Source organism: Actinia tenebrosa, unplaced genomic scaffold, assembly GCF_029948245.1.
Source record: "Actinia tenebrosa isolate PJP-AT-01 unplaced genomic scaffold, QUT_ActTen_1.0 PGA_scaffold2__45_contigs__length_23673736, whole genome shotgun sequence".
Lineage (NCBI taxonomy): Eukaryota > Metazoa > Cnidaria > Anthozoa > Actiniaria > Actiniidae > Actinia > Actinia tenebrosa.
In genome coordinates this window covers 18,175,073-18,201,942 of record NW_028292579.1, presented here as the reverse complement: position 1 = coordinate 18,201,942, position 26,870 = coordinate 18,175,073, and the positions used below count along the sequence as shown (strand labels likewise).

The 26,870-nt window shown below is 40.3% G+C and overlaps 1 protein-coding gene and 1 pseudogene across 2 annotated transcripts in view; both read left to right on the top strand.

Moving 5' to 3' along the window:
* LOC148909478 (uncharacterized) overlaps positions 1 to 23,355 on the top strand; it is a 33,184-nt gene extending 9,829 nt beyond the window's left edge. For both annotated transcript variants that reach the window (XM_089033906.1, XM_089033905.1), the window contains 3 exons: positions 18,209 to 18,699; positions 19,460 to 19,738; positions 23,102 to 23,355. In XM_089033906.1, coding sequence (XP_088890032.1) covers positions 18,222 to 18,699; positions 19,460 to 19,738; positions 23,102 to 23,184 — 840 coding nt within the window. In that variant the 5' untranslated portion in view covers positions 18,209 to 18,221 and the 3' untranslated portion in view covers positions 23,185 to 23,355. The remainder of the gene's footprint in view (positions 1 to 18,208; positions 18,700 to 19,459; positions 19,739 to 23,101) is intronic.
* On the top strand, positions 7,858 to 16,105 carry LOC148909479 (uncharacterized; annotated as a pseudogene).
* Positions 23,356 to 26,870: the final 3,515 nt, after the last annotated feature.

The following is a 26,870-nucleotide window of genomic DNA, read 5'->3' as shown; positions in this document are numbered from 1 at the left end:
CGTAGCTCTTTTGGATCCTCCTTCTAATTCACCCGGTCCGTAGAGATATCGGACCGTGACATCGCCTAATCTTTTTTCCTGGGGGAAGACCGCCCTCGAACTTCTGACGAAGGACTTGTGTTCCACGTGTTTCTTTTTTATGGCATCCCTGGGTTTTATTCCCGTAGCCCTGGCCGCCTCGTTGTTCAAAGCCGCGACGACCTGGGGGAGCCTCTGAGTCCATTCCCTGTTGCGTTTGGAGGGATCTTCCAGCTCTTTCCAATACTGGTACCCAAAGAGACGCTCGGCCAGGGTCTTATTGAATCTTTCGACAATGCTTTGACCCCTGTGGTACTCAGCTTCAGCTCTCCTAATCTTAGTGCTGTGGTCTTTCAGGGTCTTAGTAACCACGCCCATGAACTCCGTCCCCGCATCCACTCGCAGCAGCTTAGGCCATTTCAAGACGCGCTTATAAATCCTACCTAGGGCTTCTGCGACTTCCCCAGAATCCTTGCTGGTTATGGGTTCGGCGTCCTTGTATCTGCTTGCGATATCAACTACGGTCAAAGCGTACCTATAGGTCTTTTTTCTCACCTTGTCGTGCGGCAAGAAAAGCAAATCCGCCTGATGAACCTCGTTGGGGGCATTTACGGTAAAGCTGGGCCTGGCAATGTACTTAGGCACGGGAAGATAGACCTGCCAGAGGGTTTGTTTTCTTAGCCAGTTCTTAGCCGTTTCGTCTGATACCCTGGCCGCGGTCGCGAGTTTTTTGATAGCTGACGCTCCTTTCCAATAGCCTTCAGGCCCATAATAAATCCTTTTGAGTTTGTCCTCTACGCGACCCATTATATGAATAGAATCGCGCTTCGCTTGATTCAAGCGAAGGATAAAACAAGATTGATCTTACGTCCGTTAAAATCCACCGTCTTTCCGTCCACTTTAATGGTGATGTTTATGCTTTCTACCAAATTAGACAAGTCATAGCTCAAAGAAATGGGAGTGTATTCTACTGGGTCAAATGGATTACCTTTGGGCAGAAACTTGGACATAAGAGAAGACTTTTCTCCATCGTTGTAACTATGGACCAAGTCGCAATAGACTTCATAAGAGGATGCGACTTTCCATTTTACATCATATGTACTGCCGCTATTTATTGTGGTACTAGTAAGGCCCAGGAGTTCTACCAATGAACTGTCCTTCAAATTAGCGCTCCCACTATTTTTCTTGAATTTCATTTCATGGGGTAATCCTGTGGTAAGAGTATATCCATACTTTGCTAGCTCCTTAGCCAGTGTTATAGGGGTGTAATGGGAATCTGGTATTTTTGGTTTGGTGCCGGAAGTTCCGATGACAAAGCCGCCAATCAAATTATGCCAAGAATTGTACAAAGAGCAACTAACCAACCGAACCTTACAGGCTTTGATGGGGGGATTCAAGTAAGTAGTAAAGTTATTCTTGTCGCTTTCCAAAAAGACGATCATTATATTACAGGGGACAAGTCCCCTTCTAGTGATCTGAGCGTAGCTCAGAGCAGATACGCCAAAGCCACGCCTCCAGCCAGTCCTGCGACTCCTACGAATACCAACTCGCTATCTTTTTGTTTCTTAGAAGGCTGGTAGTAATTCTTGAACTGAGGCTTTTTTGACCCCGTTAATGCCGCGGGGTGCGCTTGCGCATAGAGCTTAAAGGCGTAGTCTGTATTTTCGAAGTCCTTATCCGCCTGCATTTTGTCTTGGTAGTTCTTGTCCAACCAATCCCTGTAAGCTTGTCTTTTTTCGTTCCAAGCCGCCACGTCACGCTGATATTTCTCCAGCGCTAAGTCGTGCCTTTTCCTCTCGGCGGTAGATTCTGCGTTTTTGTCACCACTGACTAATCTATCCAAATACCGGCCGCCATAATTAGCTCCAGTGAATGCTAAAGCTGCAATGACTCCGCCTGCGACTAAGCTAACCATTATATACCAGCAAACGCAGTTTGCTCACATCGTAGGCAGGTACTTTTCCTTCCGTAGGTAATCCTTTACCATGATAGCCCCGCCTACGGCAGCGGTCATCTTAGCAAAGTTAGCGAAGCTCTTACTTGGGTCTTCAGTAAAGTCTTCTTTGAGCACTTTCTTACCTACCCAACCAATACCCGCAACGATGGAAGTAATGATAGCTGCTTCTTCAACAGTTTTCAATAACGCGGTCGACATTATATTACAAAGCGAGAAGGTTATTCCATTTCAGGGATTTTACTTTTTCTAACCTCCACAGGTGCGTGATATGTTGGTGGTTCTATCTTTTTCGTAGCCCGCCATTGTAAGTAAAGGCTGCCTGCTGCTATAGCAACTCCTAACGCGCCAATGACGTACCCAGGATTAATGAAGGATTCCTCTTCTCTTTCCTCCACCTTTTCTTCTTTTTTGGCTTTGTTCTTCCTATTCATCTCCGCGAGCTTCTTCCCCGCGGCGACTCTGCCTGGAGATTTAGCCTTGGTAATTTTCTGCTCCTCTTGGGGCTGCTCTACCTTCGACTCTGGTTCACTCATTTATATCTAAGGACTTGAAGGACTTGATAAGTACTTGAGAATGACTTAAGTAAGTACTTAAGGACGACTTGGAAATAACCTGGGCGCGACCTGACCAAGTACTTAGGGATGACTTGACTAAGTACTTGAGGCGACTTGATCATCAGCAAGTGCTGCCTGGAAGACCTTTTCGACTTCTCTGTCCTTCTTGAAGTCCTTCCAAGACACCAGTACCTCCTTCAAGTCGACATGCTGAGCTACGTGCAAAGCCGCAGAGGCGACTGCCATTAACTTACCGCACTTCAAAGACAACCACCCGCAGGTTATCTTAAGTTCTTGAGCAATGACATAGTCCTCGCTTATGTCCTTCTGTAGTTGCTCCACGTCGTCTATGGGCAGCGCAAGTCCAAGCAATTTAGTCGCAAGTCGGATGGCGGAATCTGCTACGGCGTCCGTGGTCTTACTTGCGAGGGCAGCCTCGTACCTCTTATGGAACTTCTTAACCTCCTCTTCCGACAACTTATTAACCTGCTCATGGGTAAGTTCCTTGGCTATCATTTCTTTGCACTTCCCAGAAGACACAAGGATATTAAGTTGTTCCTTGAGGTTACTTTCGTCTAACTGCGTGGGGACTTCATCTAAGAGCTGCTCAATGTTCATATATATTAAAGATCGCAGATCTTTACCTCGTACGGAAACCTCAAGGAAAAGATCATCTTGGAATGTTGACGCGTTTTTAAATGCCGCATGTATTCGTGTAACTGTTCCTTGGATATCTCACCGCCGTAGTCGCTTAAAATGGTTTCCAGGTCAGACTTACTGGGCGTATAAAATACGACAAGCGATCCTATGTTTTCCCTGAAGGGTTTAGAGACACTGGTAAGCTGCTGGGAAAGCAACCAAACGCTGATATTGTCGTGTCTGCCGCTGAAAGCGAGTTTAACAAGCTCCGAGGTGCGCTTTTTTACGTCATCCCCACAGGCAATGTCATCCAATATAAGGAGCGTCTGTGTATCTTTAGGGAATTGCTTGTGCCAGAACTTAAGATGGCTGGATAACTCGTTAGGGTCTAAGATATCTACGAAGAATTCGTCATCGTTCACTCCTATGCCCGTCCAGGTGCGGTTATTCACGTAGGTGGGGCAGAGTAGCACGATATAATCGAAACGGTATCTAAAGGGTCCTAATAGTTCCTCCACTATGAACTGGGTCTTTCCGCAGCCGGTGGGTCCTACTATCAGAGCATTGCAGGGAATATGGTTCGGATTCATTATATATATACGATGGAGCCAGTGGAAGCAGTACAAAGAATTGTCGCCGACGTAAAAGATAAAAGAGACACCATAGAAATGCAAAGGGAGGAGATAGACCGGTTGAAAGAGCGCGTGCAGGAGTTGTACGATGAAATGTGCGGCCTGAAGCGTGCAGAACGGTTTGGCGCGCTGGTGACGATGGCAACGTGGGCTAAGGAGTCCGTTAAGGACTTCATGCAATATCCCCCGTAGAACGTTAAGATATATGGACTGTATTACATGCGAACTACCTGCCGACTGCATAATCCCTTGTAAGCCGCGTAAAAAATACACCTGCCTTCATTGCGGCAAGGTATTTCCCGAAGGATCCTTCGTCGGGCATTGGTGTCCCGCAGATCCTAAAGCGCAGCGGACTTTAGCTGACACCTACAAAGAGGAGTAGCCCTGCAAGTTGGTTTTAAAGATGGTCTTAATAATTATTGTTATTTTGTTAGGATGCCTGCAAGTTGGTTTTAAAGATGGTCTTCGTGTTTCTTGTTAAATTGTTAAGATGCCCTAGATAATAGCAAGAAGGGGTTTTAACAAAATAACAATAATTATTAAGACTCTTTGGGAGACTCCTATTCTACTTTAACAATTTAACAAGAAAAAATAAAGTATATATAATGAACTGTGTGCAATGTGAGAAGACGTTTAGCAGCAAGCAAAGGCTCCAATACCATGTTTCCAGGAAGGTGTGTAGCAAGACACCCATTACTCTTTGCAGCCGCTGTGATAAGGACCTAAGCAGCCCTCAGGCGCTGGATTACCACCGCAAACATCGCGTTTGCCTTCGCAACGTATGCATACGCTGTAATGAGGACTTAAAGAGCGACTGGCATGTACATCGTTGCCGGCCTTACCACCTCGAAGGAGTTGCCTGTATGGAGCATGGCGACGTAGCCACACGGTGTTGCCCCGCCGAAACTGCCAGGCGCCTCACGGAGCGTAAGAAGGAAATCGACGTCGGATTCGTAAACTTCGACCATTACGAGGGCACTCTTTGGGAGAACCAGGAACACTGGGAGGCTGTCTGCGACCGCTGCGGCTGTCAACGAAGCGGCCGACATATCTGGGAATGCCTGTACGACCCCAACGAGCATAGGAGCTTTGAGCAATACATGCAGGTAGTCCATGAGGCTAAGAAAGAAACCATGCAACATCGCATTAATATATGTTTGCAGCAGCAGCAGCTTTCGTAGGTGGCGCCTTGATCGCCGTGTCCGTCTTTGACATTACCGAAAAACTGAGATCCGCCGAAGCAGACCAATACTTATCTAATCACACAGAGGATTAGCATCCGTCCTACGTTCAACGTCGAACTTCCATCGACCGTTAACCTTACCAAAGCTGCGTATGTGCGTGAATTCCTCGCCCTGAATTACGTACCGCACGCAGTCAGGTGCCCATAAGGAGCACTCCTTACCTTCGTATTCGAGGACCAACCTTAAGCGGCTGATGTCTTCGAAGACGACGTAATTTTTTATTTTGTATGTGATGCCTTGAGCCAATTCACGCCAGTGTGTCTGTTTAACAATCATTATATCTATGAAATATTCTTAAATGCGTTGCCATCGTCTCCGTAGTCTTGAAGCGTTTGCAGCACCGCCGACAGGGAATACGGATGCCTTCCGCGTAGTTGCTAAGGGCACGACAGATGACGTCATAATCGTTGCTAACCATGGTCAGGTAACCATTCGCGTCATACTGCGAAATTATCTTGCGTTGGTCTGCGGAGAGTATGCCATTTCCTTTCGGCGTCTTTAATTCGATGCAAAGCCCTTCATACCTTAAATGCGCGTTCAGTATTAAGAGGTCGGGTTGACCCCTTTGATAACCCTTCTGCCAGCATTTTATGCATTTGCTGTCAGAATCCTGCAATTCCCCTAAGCCGGGCGCTATGAGCATCTGTGGGTAGAAGCGGCGTATGTAGTCCACGACTTTCTTATGCAGGTCAAACTCATTTTCCATTTTGAAGACTAACTTGTTAGGACCATCGAACGCATACTTACCAGTTTTCCTTAGCGTAGGCAGCACCTCTTCAAACACCCAATCGCGAAACTCCACGGCTTTGGGTAGCTTAGAGCTAAATATCAGTTCGTACAAACCAGGTTCAGAGATAAACACGGCATTTGGTTGTGAGGAACAATTCGTTCCCCCTTTTAGATCTTCCCACCTTTTCTGGTACTTTTCGGAAACGTGATCTCTAATTGCCTTCCTGGTGTTTTCATATTCTAACGCCAGTGCCACTTCCTTTGCTTTGAAATAAAGTTTATCGCCTTGCACTATGCATTGCAGTTTGGTTTCGTTGTTTTCAAATACGCGAAGCATTATATACGTAAGGGATATTTTTCTTTAGAATGGCTGAGGCAACGAAGTCATTAATAGGCAACGCTCTTTAGCTGATTCATTTCTACACTCAGTTGCGCGTCAGACACGACGAAGACGTAGCAGTTTATCTTATCACCGTCGCCCGCGGAGGCATTCTTGGTGCGCTTGATTTCCAATGTTATACCATCCTGCGTATTCACTAGACGTAAACCCTGACCATGTAGGTCTTCGTCGTTAATGGTGCGCATGTCAATCCACAGCGCGTACTTATCATTAAAGAATTCCTCAGGGCTAATTTGGTCACCAAACTTACGCTTTGCCTCTCTGTACACGTCTGCGGGCTTTATTCCCTGGGAGTAGACCTTGTTTGGAACGCCGTTGATATTCACGCCGACGTTAGTAATGTTGGGGTTGTGAAAGGCTTCGGAGTTGCGCTTGCCGGCCTCGTAGGGCTTGGCGAACACCAGCATTAGCCCCGTGAGACTTCTTCGGGGGAGGTTAATGCTTTGGTTGATAACCTCATCCGTCTTATCCAAGAAGCTAAATGTCTTGTACATTACTACGTGGTCGTAAAGGAATGCCTTTCCGGCGCTATATTCCATGCCAGCGCTACGGGCCAGCTCTTCGCTGTACACGGTCTCATACTGCAGCTCTAAGTTGGTAATAGAGTATGGGGTTGTTGTGGTAAGTGCAGTGCTTAGCCCACCAATAATGTTATTAGCATCTGCTAAAGTTACTTCAAACTGTAGCTCGGATAACTGTCTTGGGTAATACACACCGTGATTCGTGATTACTTCAAAGTCCAGCGGTATGACATACTTGCTACCATAGGCGGTCTTTATTCGCTTTGCGTCTGCCACTGCGGTTTCTCCGCTGCCGTCAGTAGGTTGCGTTTTCGTAGGTGTGCGAACCTTACGTAGAATGACACTACCAATTCCTTGTTCTATCCTTTGCGCGCGGTCAAATGCTGTTAACCATAAGTCTTTGTACGTGGTATACAGATCGTACCTATTTAAGTCCAGCAAGGATTCCCCGGCGAACTTTACGCGCATCTTAGAAACGATGTTGCGACCCACGTTGTTAACAATAATCCTTTCATCTGTGGGGTCAGACTGCACCGCTAGGTCGAACCTCAAAGCCAGGGTGCCAGGAACCAATACTAGGTTATCCGTTAGACGGGGTACGCCTACGTACAGGGTTTCCCCCGGCTTTGCGCTAGAAGGAGTAAAGGTGACCCGGTGAAAGGTGCGTTCTGCTTTCAGTCCGCCAACCTGCTTAGGTAATACGTTGGGGTTTAACTTTGAGCTTATCATATATAATGGAAGTAGAAGGAACGGATTTCGATCCCCTTACCGAAGAAGGTCAAGTAGACATTAACGACGAAGAATACGAGTCTTTACTACGTAAGACCAACGACCCTACGGAATTCCGAGGTAACATGGCGCGTCGGTTTGGAAAAAACGTCCGCGCCGGCTGGAGGGCTTTCCTAGACAAATACCGCACTAAGAACCCAGGTAAACCCATACCAGAATACATAAAGCTCGACAACATCGACTTTGGTAGTAAGACGATGATGAAACCCGCGAAAACCAGCTTCGGTCCGGACGGCAACATCCCCGAAGCCCCCAGCGCTGCATGGCTTAGTAAGGTTCAGGAACAAATGGACGAATCCATGGAAGAAACCCCGGACGACTTCGATAGGATCAAGGAAGAATTCCCAAGCTGGAACCCAAACGAAGTTCAAGTAATGTTTGACGCGGATAACGAATGGGGTAGGGAAGTCATAGTAGCAAGGTTAAATAGGTCTAATGCTCGTCCATATGTCATCAGGGACATAAATGGTAAATACTACGCAGACAAAAATATTCCTCCAACCCTTAGAAAGGCATTAGGAGAACCCAACTTACACGAAAGAATGAGAGAAAACAGTGAGAACGCCGGCGAAGCCCTCGAAAAGTTTGCGAGTCTAATGCAGCGGCAACAGAAGGGCGTCGAGGCAGTAAGGGAAGTAGAAGAGCTAAAGCAAGCGATGGAGGAAAGGGAAGCAGATTACATGAGACAAAACCAAATGCTTCTCGATGCTCAAAAAAGAGAACTTGATGACAAGAATCAGCGCATATTAGAACTTAGAGAACGAACAGACAAAGCCCTACGCGAAAAAGACAGCGCCCAAAGGGCCTTCCAGCTTGCCCTGCAAGACCTGGATATAAGCCAGGAAGAAGCCAAGAACTTACAAACCACCATAGCTGGTTCTTTGGAAGAGCGGCGGCAGTTGGTTGCCGAAATCAACGCTAAGGAAGAGCAAATCCGGCAAAGAGATCAGGCTATTGAAGACCTGGAGGGGCAAATAGAGCAGCAGCGAGAAGTAGTTGCGGACCAAACTCGTACCGAGGAAGAAAGAGAAGCAGCTCAAAAGGAAGTAGAAACCCTTCAGGTACGCCTTGCGGAATTACAGGCGCAAAAGGACAACCTGGAAAGAGAATTGGGACTTACCACCAAGGAAAAGGTAAAAAGAGCCCTTTTGAAGTATGGCATTCCGCTGGCATTCGCGGTCGCTATTAGCACCGTAGTAGGAGTTATCCTATCCACACTTAAGGCTACAGGCGCGGGCGTAAAGAAATTAGGCAATGGACTAACGGACTTGGGAAAAAAGATGGCAGCCGGTCTTCCTGGGCTGCTGGGTTCGGTTGTTTCCTTGGCACTTAGGGCCGGCGGAGAACTGTTGAAGTTCGTGGGGAATAACATTTGGATCTTGGTCGTAGCTATTGGGGTGGTCCTCCTGAAGAAGATGAAGGCTTGATCTTATCCTTCTCATCGGGCGGTGCCCTGCTTTGAGGATAATGAAAGACAGTATTAGCACCGCCCTGGTAATTCGGAACCAATGGCAACACGCTCATGGTAGAAATGGGCTTATGACTCCAGGCTGCATTAGCGGACCTGCGACCTATGCGATTTATCCCAAACTTGCCGTCATCAGAAGTGACTTGCAACTTAGCATATTTATAATTGGCTAGCATATGAAAAGTTACTGGCGTTAGGTCTTCAGAGGACCTAGTGTAGGGCTCCATCGAAAAATGGGTAACTTTCCTGGTGTTCGTTGAAGTTCGATAAGGAAGCAGGGGCTTATTATTCTCATCGATAAGCCTAAACCCCACATTCGCATGCGTATTTGCATTAATGCTAATAGTGCAAATGACCAATGCAGTGCCCCCAACCTCAACCCACAGTCCAACGTCATGCCAAGCGCCGTTGTCATATCCCTCTTCATCTAAGCGGTGGGTATAACGCGTTTCCCTCACGTGTGGATTCATATATTACAGGGAACAAGTTCCCTTCTAGAGGCTCATTACCGTCAAAGTGCTGATGGTCATGTGGTTATAGACAGTATTCCTTTGATTTTCTATGCTATTTATGCAAACACTCCCGGTGTCATCTACTCTTATCTGCAGCTTTACCTTCCCGTGGCAATCAGCAACCATGTGGAAAGTCCAAACGGAAAGATTCTCAGAGCTATTCGTTGGCGGCTCTACTGAGAAATGCGTGGGCTCTCTGTTGTTCGTCTTCGCGCGCATGGGCTGTAATACTCCATTGTCGTCACAGAAACGAAATCCTACATTCGCACTGCTAACGGCCCCCAAAGAAATGCTGCATAATATCAACTTCTTTCCGGAGTAGTTCAAATTCACTGACATGCCCGTGACATCAACCCAAGATGCCTGGGTGTATTTTTTCTCGCCTGTGTAAGTCGTATAGACACAATCTACTCCAGCTACGTAGGGGTTGTTCATCGCCATATATAATAGCTCAGACCAATGCTTGCAGCTGCTAAGCCGGCCTTTAGTAAGTTATGGTCATATTCCTCAGGTATCGTAGGCAGGACCTTCTTTGATACCTTAACTACGGGTAGCTTCGTTTCGTGTGACTTTTTTGGCTTCTCTACGAAGTGAGGAATGTTCCTAAGAGTGTCAGAGTTCACGTCATTCACCCCAAACTTCATATCCTTAGTAGCTCGCTGCAGTTTGTTGTTGTATCCTACTACAGAGCCAGTATTTATAGATAAATTACTGGGCATTAACCAACAACCCGGGGCTACTGCATAGTCCAACCTCGCCTTAGAATTTTGTATGGCTAGTTGGTAACGCTGTACGCCCTTGCTAATGTCGCCCTCCAAGATTGAACTTTCGAATAAGATCAAGGCTTCGGCTCGCGTTTCTTCTGCGGCGCCCGTATTTCCGATTATGCTGGATCGGGTGTTTACCTGAGCTCCCAAAATGGAATACACATAAGCTTCTATGCTGCGATTCAAACGGGCAAGGCCGGCTTTGGTTAGTCCTTTACCTTCTGGAGGTATGAAATTAAGATATTGCTTCGTTTGCTCGTCGTTGGTAATCTTAATAATCAGTGGATTGGCCCCTGCATACTTACCACCCTCGTCTTTGAACAGAGGTCCGTCTCTAACTTCCTTAGTGGTTTTGGCATTTGGTTCAAAGAAGGTGCTACTGTCGTGAGTTTCTTTATGATACCCAGTGTTCCATCGCAACTGCAGCGCATGAACTTCCCTGTTGCTTAGCTCATGTCCACCAATCCCCCAATAAGCCCAAATATGCCCCAAACCATTGTTAGCACCCGCAGTGCATCGAAAATCCTTCCCTACGACACCGAACTCCTTACAGAGTCTGTCATAAGCCGGCACGCTGTATTTGTTGTCTCTTGAATAGAACGCGGCATCTCCCGGCAACGCAATAACACCCATTTCATGCAGTATTCGCCTCACCGTAAAGTGAAAGTGAAACATAAATATTGAATTCTTCATCAAGTTTGCACTTACACCACAGCCGCTAGTGGCACACCAAACCGCAAAGTTTAGTTGCTGCGGCCAATAACGCATGTTAGGACCACTTAACCATTCATGAGATTCCTTAGCGGTAGTATGAACAATGGGAACGTTTTTGAAGATATCTCGCACCTTTAACGGAAAGGAATGCTTGTTAGAGATCCGCATGTTCAACGTTAAATCCAAGCTTGGTTGTTCATCGAATGGAACCGCGGGTATCGGATAAGTACTGGTACCAAGCAATAATTCCTTTGACCAACTGGGTTCAACATGCACGGGTTTAGGCTTGTGTTCAACATATGTTGGCTTAGGCTTATGTCCAGAATGCTTCAGTTGATCGTCTATTTGATTAACCAGCGTTGGCTCCAAGTCCGCATTGCTGTACATTCTGGAGCCGTTGAAGTAAATCCCATCAGGCCTCCTTTCGAACTTACTAGCATCCGCGTGCGGAAACATCTTCCTGAAGGCCCTCCAGTTCCAGTAATCCCGGTTGTCGTGATGTGGCTGCTCCTCAATATCATTCCCAAAAGCGTCGTACATTAGTATATATAATGGATGTTATACCATCAGCACCTAAGTTGTACCCAGATGTTCCCTATACTACACCTAACGAACTAAACGCCGAAAACTTTCGTCTGAATAAAGCAAATTTAATCCTGGCTTACTTGGAAGGGCAGACAAAACACTATGAAAAAGTTAGAAAAAAGTATGTCAGAGCCCGGAGTACGCTACATAAGATTGCGATAACTTCAGGATCCATATCTGTCGTGTTAACGGGCTCCGGCGTTGCTACTTCGCTTACTGGGCCGGGAATAATTGTTGGAGTTCCTTTGGCCGGCGTTGGGGCGGCCTGTGGTATTATTTCGGCTGTTGCTACGGGTATTATGAAACAGTTGTCAAGCAAAATATCAAAACACGACACGACAATAGCTCTGTCAAGGGCTAAAGTAAATACGATCACTGACCTTGTCTCAAAGGCTTTGCGTGACAGAAAGATGGACGACGTAGAATTCTCGCTTATTCTAGCCGAAGAGGAAAAGTACGAGAAATTAAAGTCGGACATAAGGAATAAAAAAACAGTCGTAAAAGATCTTTCCGAGGAATCTCGCAAAAAGATCTACCAAGAAGCAAAAGAAGAGCTTCAAAGAAAGCTTGCTCAGTAAACATCTGCTTCGAAAAGAGCGTGACGGGATTCTATTTACATATCGAACGTCAGTCTAGAAAATATGCAAATTAGAGTGTAAGACATAAATATAATAATTTTCACATAGATAAGCGTCCAGATGTGTCTGGCGTTCGCTTGTGATCGTGGACTTTGGAGCTGGAGAGGCCTAAAGTCCCGAGTTCGAGCCTCGCTGTAGACGCATTTGGACCGGTTGCTGTGAGTGAAAAAAAAAGCCTCCCCCACTCACAGCAACCGTGGGGGGAGGGGTAGAAAGTGCGATTCAACCCCGCGATGGGGGGTTTCGCGATTGGAAAAGTTGGAAAAGTCAGGGGGTGTCTCGGGACGCTGTCCGGAGTTCACCCTCTGGTGGGTCGTAAGAAAGATATATGTGTATGTACTAGAGGGCCTCTGGCGCGGGATGAAATAAGCCCCGTAAGCCCAAAATGCAAAAAACCCCACTGGGGATAGCTTGGTGTTCTGCGCGATGCATTCCCCAGTGGGGTTTCTGGCAAAATAAACGCCAGTTTTGCATTTTTATTTTCTCGGAATCCATCCTAACAGGGGGTGGTTGGGGTCTATTTTGTAAAATATTTCGTAAATTACGTCAGGATAATAAGGAATATCCTTATCCAGCCGACAAAACATCCACTCGGCTTTTGTCATATCAGAAACCTCGGGAATAGACTTACCGGTAATTTCAGACAAAAGATAGGGAATAGCTTTGTAATATTTCCCTAGTTTTAATTTTTTCAACGTTTTCCGTAGACTTTGTGGGGTTGGCTCTTCTAAATGGTCTATGATTTTCTTCTTTACTTCGTTGTCTAAATATACCGGTCGATAACCTTGGATATGACTCATCCAGTCCCTAAAGTATTTTATTCTCTTATAAGGTGTTTTCTTACGACCTCCATTGGCGTAATATTGCTCTCTGGTAGCATTTGGTACGGCATTACGAATATTCTTACCACACTCGTAACACTGTGCTGACGTGTCGTCTTCTATTTGCATTTTCTTACCACAACAAATATACTTATTTGGCTTAGTAGGCACAAACTTGGGTTTCAAGCACTTTACACAGAAATCATAAACAAACTCTTTACAATCTTCGCACTCCATATATAGACTAATATATTTAACTACATAAACACGGGATGCGGGTAATCGCGGTACGAATCGAGGGGGGTACTTTAGACGGGTAATCCTCCGGTGGTCGTTGCGCTGGAACCCCCATCCCCTATACTACTAAACCCAAGCAAGAGACGCTCAAGAGGAGTGAAAATGGACAAACTTTGAACAGAGCGCGCGTAAAAAATAAACCATCTATGACAATTTTTGAACTTTCTTCTTAATGTATCACCCTTTTTCGTTCATTGGACTGGATTTCAAGCTTATTGGGAAAGGGACGAATTTTTGGCGAGGGAAAATAGGAGGCCTGTGTTTATATATGCTAATTAGTTGCCTCAAAAGAAAAAAGATTTAACTATGGGCAAGTTCTCTAATTGAAATTATGTTGATGCTGCAAGTAGAGGAAGAATAGATCTTTTCAAAACTATAAAGATTGATTTGGGGAAATTAATTCTGACTGCATAGAAACCTGTTGAATTTGGTTGAAATACATGCGAAAATCACGCTTCCTGAATTAACGCAGGACTAAGGTTTTGCGTAAAGATTGCCATAAAATTTACCCTGAAAACTAAGAAATTAATGTTTGTGCCGTTGTTTGAAAGTTCAATGTGGTTTGGTAAATTTAAGCTCCATTGGAAAGGTTTTGGGATTGTCGGTACTGATGAGCAAAAAACGCTATCTTTGGTGATTGCGTGACCGAGGTTCCACTTTACGTTTGATTACTATAAAATTCACGCTAAAAATTACGATAGAAACGTTCTTTAAATAGCTTTATAATCTTGTTTTAGTCGAATAAGATTTGGGTCGATAAAAAAGCGGTTTCAACAGTTAGTTTATATATGCATAAATTACGCCGCCTAATGATTACTTGACCCAAGGTCAATGATTTTTAGAGCGACTGATTGCAAAATGTTGTTGAGTTTGGTTGTGTCGTACATACTAAAACCATGATGTTTAAAAACATTTCTAACTTCTAAGCATCACGATAAGCTACGGTTTTTCTTTCGGCTTTTTCATCGACCCAAATCTTATTTGGGAAAAACAAGATTATAAAGCTATTTAAAGAACGTTTCTATCGTAATTTTTAGCGTGAATTTTACAGTAATCAAACTTCTGAACGTAAAGTGGAACCTCGGTCACGCAATCACCAAAGATAGCGTTTTTTGCTCATCAATACCGACAATCCCAAAACCTTTCCAATGGAGCTTAAATTTACCAAACCACATTGAACTTTCAAACAACGGCACAAACATTAATTTCTTAGTTTTCAGGGTAAATTTCATGGCAATCTTTACGCAAATCCTTAGTCCTGCGTTGATTCAGGAAGCGTGATTTTCGCATGTATTTCAACCAAATTCAACAGGTTTCTATGCAGTCAGAATTAATTTCCCCAAATCAGTCTTTATAGTTTTGAAAAGATCTATTCTTCCTCTACTTGCAGCATCAACATAATTTCAATCAGAGAACTTGCCCATAGTTAAATCTTTTTTCTTTTGAGGCAACTAATTAGCATATATAAACACAGGCCTCCTATTTTCCCTCGCCAAAAATTCGTCCCTTTCCCAATAAGCTTGAAATCCAGTCCAATGAACGAAAAAGGGTGATACATTAAGAAGAAAGTTCAAAAATTGTCATAGATGGTTTATTTTTTACGCGCGCTCTGTTCAAAGTTTGTCCATTTTCACTCCTCTTGAGCGTCTCTTGCTTGGGTTTCGGTCGAACCTCTTCTGTGGCAGTTTTCTCGAAAATAAATAAATATTTTCGAAAACCAACTACCCAGGGATTCATATCTAATAATGGTCTATCTAACTTTAAAAGAAGAGCGAATTAAATTGATTTTTTGACCCTTGCCACCATTTGTTCGATTCTTGTGGACATTGCCTCTTAAAAAGCCCTCTAAAACCACTCGTATGGAAGAGATTTATTGATGACGTATTTACAGTGTGGACGATTAATGAAGCAGAAATTAACGAGTCTGTCAATTGTGCGAATTCACAACACACTACGATCAAATTCACTAGCGAAATCTCTCAAAACAAAATTGTTTTCCTTGATACTGAAGTATACAAAGGTGATCGTTTTAAAGAACGAAATACACTTGACATTCAAACGCATTTTAAACCTACTGAGACTTTCAGTATTCACAGTTCTCTTCTTGTAATCCTTTCAGTGTCAAGAAAGGATTCGTCAAGGAAGAGGACTTACGGCTTGTAAGAACTAACTCAACCAAAGAATCTTTGAAATAATTAAAAGAGGATACCCTCCTCAACTAACACAAAAGATTCTTGACGAGGTTCAATTCTCACCTAGAAGTAAAGCTTTGACACAAACTAAATGCAAAACGAATAAGAAAGTATTACCCTTTGTAACTACTTTTAATCCTTGTACTCAAAGTCTTAAAAGTATCATTACAAAATACTGGCATCTCATTACTAATAACCAATGGCTCGCACGCATATTCCCAGACCAGCCCATTGTGTCTTATAGAAAGGAAAAATTGCTTAAAGACTTTTTTAGTACGTGCTAAACTTTCCTAAACCGTTTATCAAAGTACACATGAAATACTACAAGTTGTTCCTAGTAACAACTTTCATTATTCAAAAAAAAAAAAAAAAAAAACAACAACAACAACAACAACAACACTTGATAAACATCAATGAAACACAATAATACATGGTCTATTGGATTCAAGGTTATGGTTTTAAACTGACAACCTTTCTCCGGAGTGTTGTAGTTTGTGTGGCGTCCTTTATACTTTATTAATTACTCCCATGCGTCCTGAACTTTGTTGTGATTCTTGCCGTGCCGAGATGTATTGAAATTTCCCAATTATGATCGTCAATTGAAACTGAAAATAAATTTCAGCGCCTAGACATTGTTTGGTCATATAGTATTTAAGGAATCGAATGAAACATTACATATTTTCTGAAAACCAGATAAACCGAGTTTTACGAACATGGTAAATACATTAGCCACCAATGTTTTGGTTTGGGTGAATGTATGACGTCATACGTTATTCGTGCCAGTCTTCTTGAGCCCAATTCTTATAACAATGGCGGAAGAAAATGAATCGTAAAAATTTTGGCCCTTTCCTTTCGAATATCAGAAAGATATTTCAGTGAGTGGTTCTTAATGTATTCAAGATTATTTCAGCAAAGTTCCAGCTCGAATGAACAAGTTTTGATTTTGGAGCGATTTAATACTCGGTAAAGAATAAGCTTACTGCATGGGATGTAAAAGTATGTGTAATCAATGTCTTGACAATTACCCACTAGGTACAGTTTCATATCTATATTATATTTATATTAATAAGTATATTATTTATTTTTGGTTCCCTAGGTTTCCTCGCTTTCCTCGCTTTCCTCGCTTTCCTCGCTTTCCTTGGTTTCCTCGAAAGGCCCTGAATGTTGAAACCAAATGTGTCATGAGTTAAAAAAATAGTATTCTGATCCTAATTATTCATTAGAATGTTTTTATTCCTTTTATATGAGCGTTAACTACTTTTCGATAAGCTTGAACACTTTGCTGTAAATACTATAGATTTTGAGATTCGATTTTAATTCGATTTTTTTATTTTTTTCATCTGTTTTCATGCGCGAGAAATTATACGGAAATCACGAACGACCGAAAAGTTTTCGAAAAACAAAGTTTACATTCAGTTAAACTTGTAAAAAAACAACTGAGACAAAATAGAAAATAATGTAAAATGCAATGCAAAATACAAAATAATTTAAAATTTCTTTGTCAGTAAATTGGCATTTGTAGATGTTTTTGAATATTTTTTAGCTTTATAAAGTGAAAGACAAGGTCTTTATAAAATAACATCTCTCAACAACAGAATTAAATTTAAAGCTCGAACAGCTTAATAAACAGTTAAATATTTGGTGAAATTTTATATTTCATTCAATGTTTAGATAAATTATCGATAGAAAGATATAAAATTATTGAATGAAAGTCTTCTTTTGTTTGCCAATGGGACCCCGCGACAGGATGCGAACAAAGCTGCATTTTTCTTTAACGAAAAACAATCGATAGTTGGTTAAAAACAACCGAATTGTTAAAGATTTACAAATCTAAATAAAGGACGAATATTTGTTGTAATATTTGCTCTCCGGTTTATATTTCCTCCAGCATTAAAATCAATTAAGCTTATCCATAGAAATATTAAAAGTTTCGAGAGAAATTCTTTGATTTGCCGATAAAAATTCTTGTAATAAAAAAAAAGATATACGATTGTTTGCTTATAAAGCACACACCTGACTTCTTGCAGAACACTTCTTGATCCATCTTTGACTACATGGAAGTTGTTTTTATTTGTTGTTGATCTATTATTTGTCCTAAAGCTTTTTATTTTTTCTGTGCATTTGAGACGCCGCATTTGAGAGTAGTTTTGATTTGACATTAACCGGGATTCCTGTGTTGTTTACATGGACGTACGGACGGAAGTGACAAGCCATGAAAAATCAACTCGCGGGAGCTCCGCTATTACCTATACTTATTAATAAGGTTAAGAAGAAGAAAGATGATAATGACGACAAAAGTGCACTTGAAACAAAGTCAAAATTAAGGACAGGGGCGAGAAAACAACAAATTAAGATTTTAGAAATCATCAAATGGAATAAGCGACTCCCTGTGGGCAGGGCGGTCGCTGTAGATGAATGCAGCCACTTGCCCCGATGGACATATCTTTTGCTTCCTTGATGCTATTTTGATGCTATAATGACGAAAAATTAAGAGGACAGACATAAAAAAGTAATGTATTTCTTCTTTTCTTTTACAATAGCAAAAACGCCCCTCTTTGTTCAAAACACACAACGGAATGAGAGCGCACTCGTTGACGACAGATTATCTGTATTAAATACTATACAATGGAATAGAAGTTTTGCTACTTCTACAGAGATGCCCTTTTATTTTTGCCTGGCTGCATTCTTAAAATGGAATCTGTAAGCTAATCGAGACTCTTTTGATTCGCAGAATATATATAGACATGAACACTCGGACAGTTGTATCGATATTTTTGGTGTTTTTTGTGCTCATTGAAGAAGGTCGGGTTCATGGTGGAAAGGACCGCGTTTATGGCAGAGAACAACCTGCTCACGACGTTGAAGCTAAAGCACATAGAACAAGGGTCTTCAAAAAGGGCGATCATTTATTTAACAACATCGCAAAAGCCTTCACAAAAATGATCCGAGACATATTCACCGAAACGAAGATTCATAGGTTCTGCACAACCCGTGCAGGAGATCAGTTCATTGTTGAAGATACTACTGATAAAAACAAAGATGTAACTAATCTATTCCCAGTTATGGCGGACTCCTTCCGGGAATACAAGACGGATAAACTACTTACAACGGATCGTGACAGTCTGTCTGTTTATGGACAAGAACACAATGGACCCGATGAAAATGCTATTAAATGGAGTGCAAACATCAAGGACGTCAGAAGAAATGTCTTTGCTTTAATTGGTAAGTAAAATATAACCTCATTATTCTTTGGAATTTGGCCTAGGACTATCGTGATTATGTTCAATTACGCACAGTAAATTTGAGAGGACCAGTTTGGCCCCAGAAAGCCATTTTTGCTTTTTCAAAGTAGTGCTATTTTAGCCCAGGCTAGGGCCAAAATAGAACAATGCCATTTTGGCCCCACAGAAGCCATTTTGGTATGGGTCTATCAGTACTGTTTTGCCCCCCTCAACTATAGGCCAAATTAGGGGGGAAATCCATATAAGGGGCTAAAACAGTCCCAAAATCAGAGCTTAAAAAATGGCCCCTACCGGTAGTGCCAAAATAGCCCTACTTTAAGGAGGCCACTATAGGGTCCACATTTTGGCCCCATTTTTGAGGCCAAAACCGCCCTATCCGATTTACTGTGCATTAACAACCAACTAGGCTAGGCCAATTGAGATAATTTTGAAAAATGGAAACGGAGGTCGCTAATTTAGCTGGTGTGGCTAACTGATTACAAATACAAGAAATGGTCTGGAAAAGGAATTATGTAAATGCTGAATGTTATAAGAATTCTGTACTACGTTATCGGCTGCTGCGCGTGCTGCCTCTTAGATCATAAGGCGTTGCGCGAGCTTTCAAAAAGTTCTTCCGTGCTGAACATCTTCTGTGCTGAGCAAGCAGCATGCAACATACAACAAAACCTTTACAAACGCTTATGGATTGTTGATTGTATGCTGCTATGTTTTTCTTAATTACTCTGTTTCATTTTTAACAGACAAATTCGTTCAGGTTGGAATAGAAGGTCAGCAACGGCCAAGCGATCGCGAATCACTGGAACTCCAAAATAACCTCCAAAACGCAATTGATGAAATTATCAATAAAAAGGAATATGTCGACAAAGATGCGATGGAACTTTTTATGAAGAAACAACAGAACATGTCGTCGTTGGTCGGTCAAGTAGAACAGCGTTCCGAGGAAGTACTGAGGGATCTACCAGGCAAGGCCAAACGATGGGCTGTGGAAGCGAACAATTTCATTATAAAGAAGTTCAGTGGTAAGAAGTAGCTTCCAAGAGCTGAGCAAAATAATTCAAAGCAGATACATGTTTGTTTTGAGTTAAATATTAAATATATTTAGGCACTGCCTAAAAGCGGAGCTCCCGATACCCAAGTCACAGGGAGCCCAATTTGAATGAATGTGGAAGATAACATTAAGATCGGGAAAAAATCTTCATTTTTTTAATTCAATATTAAGATAATGTCTCCCATAATAAAAAACATGCACTGAAAACGAATCAAAATGCACTACATCGTTTTCTTTGCGCGAGAATACTCTCCCGATCCCACTTATATGAATTTTATACACAACTCACCACCAACCCCCCCAGGGGCTAGTTTTTTCTTGGAAGATTCTTTGACAAAGTTTTCCATGGCCGACATTTTTTAAGCTTTGAATTCCTGGTTAATTTTACTTATAAAACGAAAGATAACTACAAATAATCCAATACAATATCAGGTTTAGTGAAAGTTACCTCGGATGTCGAAATTGAATTGAAATCGAAATTTTGGAGATTTCCGAACTTTTATGGACAAATCAAGACTATGAAACAGACTTGAAAACTGGTAAAAAAAGGTGAGCAAAATACATAAGCTTACTTTTACTTCTTTTACACTAATAACGATGTTTGGTTAATTATCCACATCAAAAGTTTTATGTTTTTGTAAGAACCGTATTTTCATTCATAAAAGTCTTAACTATTTTACGAGAAGCTTTAAAACATAAGCTTTCTAGATTTTGAAAATTCAATTTTACCAGTTTTCATCTTTTTAAAGTGCAAACAATTAATCCGTGAAACACTAATTACTAAATAGTACAAAATAGTGCTAATTAAACAATAGAGAACAATGGAATTTGCATGAAATTGTGCTATTTAGTATTACTAAAGTTTCACGATTATATTTGCACTCTAACAACAACAAAAAACTAATAAGTTTACATTCATTTATACTTGACAAGAAAAACTGAGGCAAAGCAGAACATAACGCAAAATGCAATGCAAATACAAAATGAAATTTTCTTTGTCAGTAAATTGGCATTTGGAAATGTTTTTTAATATTTTCATAGCTTTTGAAAGTGAAAGACAAGGCACCGCTCTTTATACAATAACATATCTCACAACAACACAAATTTAAGCCCAAGTTGAATATTTGGTGTAATTTTAAAACTCATTCAATATTTAGATAAATTATCTGTAGAAAGATATAAAATTATTGAATGAAATTCAAAATGAAAGTACTCTTACCATAATAACAAAACAGGTACACTTTTTTGACCTGAATTTGTTTGCACGTTTGTCATTCTAGTTCGTTGCTCGTTTGCCGGTAATTTTAGGAATGTTATTTAGCTTTAAACTTTGTCAAAAATCTCTTGGATTAGTTTAATTGTGGAATTCAAAAAGTGCTTTTTCAAATGATTATTTTATATCATGTATCAACTACGAATACTCTTACCATAATAACAAAACACCAATTACTTTTTTCGCTCGTTCGTCATGCTAGTTTGTTGCTCGTTTTCCGGTAATGTTGTAGCTATGTTATCTACACTAAATAAAACAAAATAGAAAATGTCCCAACCTCTATCTTCACACTGTGGCGAATTCTTTTTTTCCATGATTTCTTCAATAATTTTTTGTTTCGTCTTTACAATATTTACAAAAAAATGATAGTTAAAAAGCTCGTTAAAAAAAGTCGTCATTTTCCAAGTGACGTGTGATTTGAAAGCTCGACCAATCAGAAACGCGATGTACACCTGGCGGGCGACACTTTTAGCGTTACGCACAGGGTTCCCATGCGATGACCACGAAAACTGGGTTGCATAGTTTACCATATTCTATACCTCCGCTAATATTCTATACTCTCCGCTAATATTTATGATCGGGTATACGTAATTGTATTGTACGTAGGAATGAAAACAATGATAACAAACGATAATAAACAAATATTGAAAAAAAAAAAAGAAAATAGTAGAAAAAAATCAAATAAAGTTTCTCGAGGTGGTCATATCTTGTCTAGGCATTAATAGGAAATTTGGCAAAAAGCGCCAAAAACTAGACTTTCGTATGAGTTTTGATCCCAATTTTCGTTTTGGGTTAACACTCAATGCAAAACCTTTTTCTAACAGTTAGAAAATGATGTACTATGATAAAATGCCTATTTGAAGCGGTATTTTCAATTGTACAAAGATGTTTTGTTGCACTTGTGTTAGAATATAGCTTTGTCAGGCTTTTTTATAAAAAATGTATGGGAAATAAGCAAATGAAGGCCTAAACCTCGTTTTCGATTCAAATTTTTGCTTTGGGTTAACACTTTGATTCCACTTTTATAGGTCATCTCTACTTCCAAACGAGATTTTAGCCTTGTACAACAGCCTTTCTTCAAGAAAATAGTTTTTGGCGCTCACCGCTTGATTACGAAAAAAAAAATCTCTTAATGTTTATAACTGCTTAAAATTGCACATGCCATTCACAGTTAAATTAATTCTTAAATTGCCATTTGATATCCAGAATTTTTTCAAGTCTTTCAATTTGCAGCTGCATAAGTTGCTTGATATACTGAGAGGATCATCTCAATTTGAGACATTACAACCGCAGTACAAATATATAGTTCATATATATTCTCATACACATATATCTCCTATCGGGCAGATAACTTGAAGTCTCATATGAGACTTTGTAGCTCAGTGGCAACTCCAATCCATCAACTCCATTTAATAGATATCGGGCGCAACCCTTCGTATAAGTTCTCGTAAATTGTTAAGGAGTCCGCCATTTTGAGAAAGCAAAACAATCTAAAAACGACCTTTGAAAATCAAGCGACATGGCGGCAATATAGATTCAAAATCACCTAGAGACTAGCACTTCTCTCTTGTTCTCTAAGCATCCGGCCGCGTGTTTTGATCAAAATATCTAAAACGAAATATATTAATTAATTATATCAAGGCAGGCACGTGGTGCGCAATAATGAACTACTCCGATTGATGCATTTGACCCTTCGTGATTTGTTCGGGTCTTCGTGGAATTCCAATCGGATGGCAGGAAGCTGTAGAGTGTAAACAGAGCTTTACCAAGATACCAAACATGGCGGGTTTGAGCTGACAGATCACGCACACTATCTGGTTGTTTTTGTTTTTGACGTTTTGGAACTTTTCGCTCAACCGTATGAAATAACTCTTCAAAATTTCTCTATATTTTGCTACTGTAAATGGCTCGTCATAAAGTGGACCTCCACAGAAAAAGACACTGTTGACTGCTCATTCTGTATCGCTGAACTCCCCAATGATATGAAAATGCCCCGGAAAATGCTTATATTTATCAGTGGGGAGCTCTGCATTAGTGCCAAATACTTTTCATCTTTTGCAGATGTAACCAAGGAAAATTACAGCAAATTGGATGTTTCTTTTGGAAAAGACAAAAAAAAACACTTGCCATCCCAGGAACTATAATGATAGGTTGAAAGTGGTGAAAGAAGTAGAAGTAGAAAAGCATCATCGCGGGTCTATTAACCATAATGCACCCAAGTATAGTTATATACTATATACTTGGTTGGATCAGAATTTCTGCATATCGCTGTATATATATATATATATAAGCACGAAACGCGGAGTTACAGTGAACATGTCTCGTCTTTAATCCAATCTTTACTATATATCTATTGCTCTGCATCCCTACGCATCGAGCACTGTTTCAACAGTATAGACCACATTACATACTTTGTTATATATATATGTATATATATATATATATATATATATATATATATATATATATATATATATATATATATATATATATATATTTATTTAACCTGTTTTATGAAAAGGTAACCCACCCCCCACACGCCCCTCCCCCCTCCCCCTCACATGAGCTTGCTTAGGTGGTCAGAATTTCACACTGGAATGCTTTGCAAGTGAAAGGTCAATTCCTGTTTTGGCGCCTTGTGCACACCCCTAGCTCCGCCCCTCCTTCCCTTCCCCCCCCCCCCCCCCCCCCCCCCCCCCCCTCCCTCCACCCTTGGGAACCAAAATGTCAGCCATCTATGTACCACTAATGGGTCTCTTACCTTAATAATCTTGTCAGTGTTTCAGGTGCGCATGCACTGACTGAGTGTTGGGCCTGGGAAAAACAAAACAAAATCAAAACAAAGCCTTAAGCCAAGCTTGGCGCTGAGAGTGGAACGCTTTGCAGAGGCAGTGGGGAAGCGTTGACGTCAGAACTAGGCTTGGCTGATCTGATTCTATGCCTTTGAAAAAGAACAATATTTCGTAAATCAAATGGCATAGCATGCAAATGCTTGGAGACCAATAACCCAACAAGAATACTTAAAAAGCTGCAACCCACAGAAAGGCACCAATTATTGTTTTGGCCAGCCATGCATGGCCCAATTGGCTTATTCATGCAAATTTACTGATAGAAAATCATCTATTCTGGGTAAAAAAGGAAAAAATGAAACATGAATTTCAAAAAGGGCAGCTCTAGAGGAAACCCCTTCAGGTTACATCTTAAAGAAAAGTTTCTAATAATTTATCGACCGGAACTCTCATCATTAAATAAGCGCAACGAACTTGTATCTTCATGCCGCCACAGAAACAAAGCATTATTACGCAACAGCTAAACTACATCCACTAATTAATTATGTATACTTTTTCTATATAAATGATAGTAACGAATATTCTTATCATTAAATCCCCTGAAGAGTGAAGCAATTCACGAAACAGGCTTGTCGGGAAAAATGTTGTCTTGACTTTTTCTTCTCAAACAAATATTCTGCTCTACTTCTATCGATGTATTGAGCACTATTTTACGGAAAATTGATTCACAGATTTCTTATATATATATATATATACACTTGATTGCAAGAAGGTTGTAGTATACCTTTATACAAATACCTAATTTATTCAGTATATTTAATGATATGCAAAACAGAAAACTCACTTTATTTATTATTTGTTTCATTCAATGAACTTCAAAATATTTTATTCTTGTGTTTTACATCCTACAGATTATAAATCAATTGGTTTTGAGGGTTAAAAAAGTAAAATTGCAATATGCATCTCATTAGGTATTTGTATAAATGTATAAATGTATACTACAACGTTTCTGCAATCCAGTGTATATATATATATATATATATATATATATATATATATATATATATATATATATATATATACACAACCATTTGCAAAAAATTATGGCCGTTTCAAATATACATACAGGTATATCATAAGCTTATCTAATTTTGTGGGCAAGGCTATCGCTGTAAAATGAATGCAGCCACTTGCCCCGGTCGACATATCTTTGCTTCCTTTTACATTATCATAGAAAGCCATTAGGTCTCTTAATGCTTTGTAAAATATAACAACAAAAGGAAAAAATGGCAAGGTTTTTTAATGGTTTTTTAGTCTAAATGTCCTAAATCTGGACATAAATGTAACTCTTTTTAGAACTCTGAAGTTATATGGACTTGTTTATAAGTCAAATATAGATGTTTACATGCTTGTTTACATGATTTAGCTTGACATTCGAAGGTATTGAGGCTGGAATTTCAGGTAAATCCGAACACCGAAGTTTAGATATTTGAGAATCCGAAAAATGTACCTTACAAAACGTTCCTGTTTGCTTATTAGAACGCGTTTCCCTATTTATATTTTAGTTTAAAATAACCATTAATCTTTCCTTTGCCATATTCCAAAAACACATCTTCCCTAGTTTGCTTCATTTTTATGCGCGAGCGCTTTTCTCAGGCCTACCTTTTCCACCTCGGACTTAGGCTGAATTTAGGGCGCCCACGACCCAAATCGATTTGCACGATTTTCTCAAAATAAAAGTGAAATTATTCAAAATGAACATCAGTACGTTTATTTAGGTGGTATTCCACACCTTTGAACCAAACATGAACAAAATCGATTTTTTCTACGTGGCAACGGATTTTCGATTATGTTTGATTTTTACAGACAATGCCCTTTTAAATTTCAATTCGGAAAATCCAAGTTTTTAATAATAATAATAATAATAATAATAATAATAATATAATAATAACTTTATTCTCATATAGCGCCATTTCCATTTCTGTCCAATGGCGCTTTACAAATTACAATTAAACACTAAAAATATGTGTTAAAATAATTAAGAATTATATGAAGATGTTAAGATATGTATACATTAAAATTTATTTTCCTAGTTAGACCCAGCCTTTACACCGAGCCCCACATGCGCCGAATCCAACACAAACGAGCGACAATTGGAGTTCATTTGCATTAGATCCGGCACATGCGGAACGCGGTGCCCAGGCCAGGCCTTAATAACATGATATTAAAATGCAATTTATACTAATTGATATAATGATAATAATAATAATAATGTTTTATTGAGCGCCAATTCCCAGCGGTTCAACAGCGCTTTACAAAATACAAAAAATATTCATTATAGATAAATAGAAAGTAAGATGATAACTAAAAGAATATAATAAAACAGTTTAACAATACTAATTTAGAAATAATTTAACAATATTTCAATACCATATATTAATGTATCAATAATGTTATATAAACAACTTTCAGTAACTTTTAAGTAAAATCAAAATCAAAATTAAGATTAAGATTAAGATTAAGGGCATTTAAACATTATAGTCACATCATAGACAAAATAAAGATACTGGTTAAAATAAATTTATTTATTAAAAATAAATTAATAAAAGGCCTGCTTAAAGAGCCATGTCTTTATGTCCCTTTTAAACTGTGAAATTGAGTGACAAGATCTAATGCTGGGTGGAAGGGCATTCCAAAGTTCAGGAGCCGGTAAAAGAAAATGACCTTTTTCCATAAGATTTAAGATTGTACGATTGCTTAGTTAGAAGATTTAAGGAAGATGATCTTAAGCAGCGAGAAGGAGCATAAGGTTTAATCAAGTCAACAAGATATGCAGGTGCTAGATTATGCAAGACCTTAAATGTAAGTAAAAGAATCTTGAAAACTATACGCTGCTCCACAGGTAGCCAGTGTAGATTGCACAAGATAGGAGTGATGTGATCTTGTTTTCGAGAAAAGTTATTAGTCTTGCTGCAGCATTTTGGACATGCTGAAGCTTTTGCAGAGAGCCTTTGGGAAGTCCATATAATAATGCATTAATC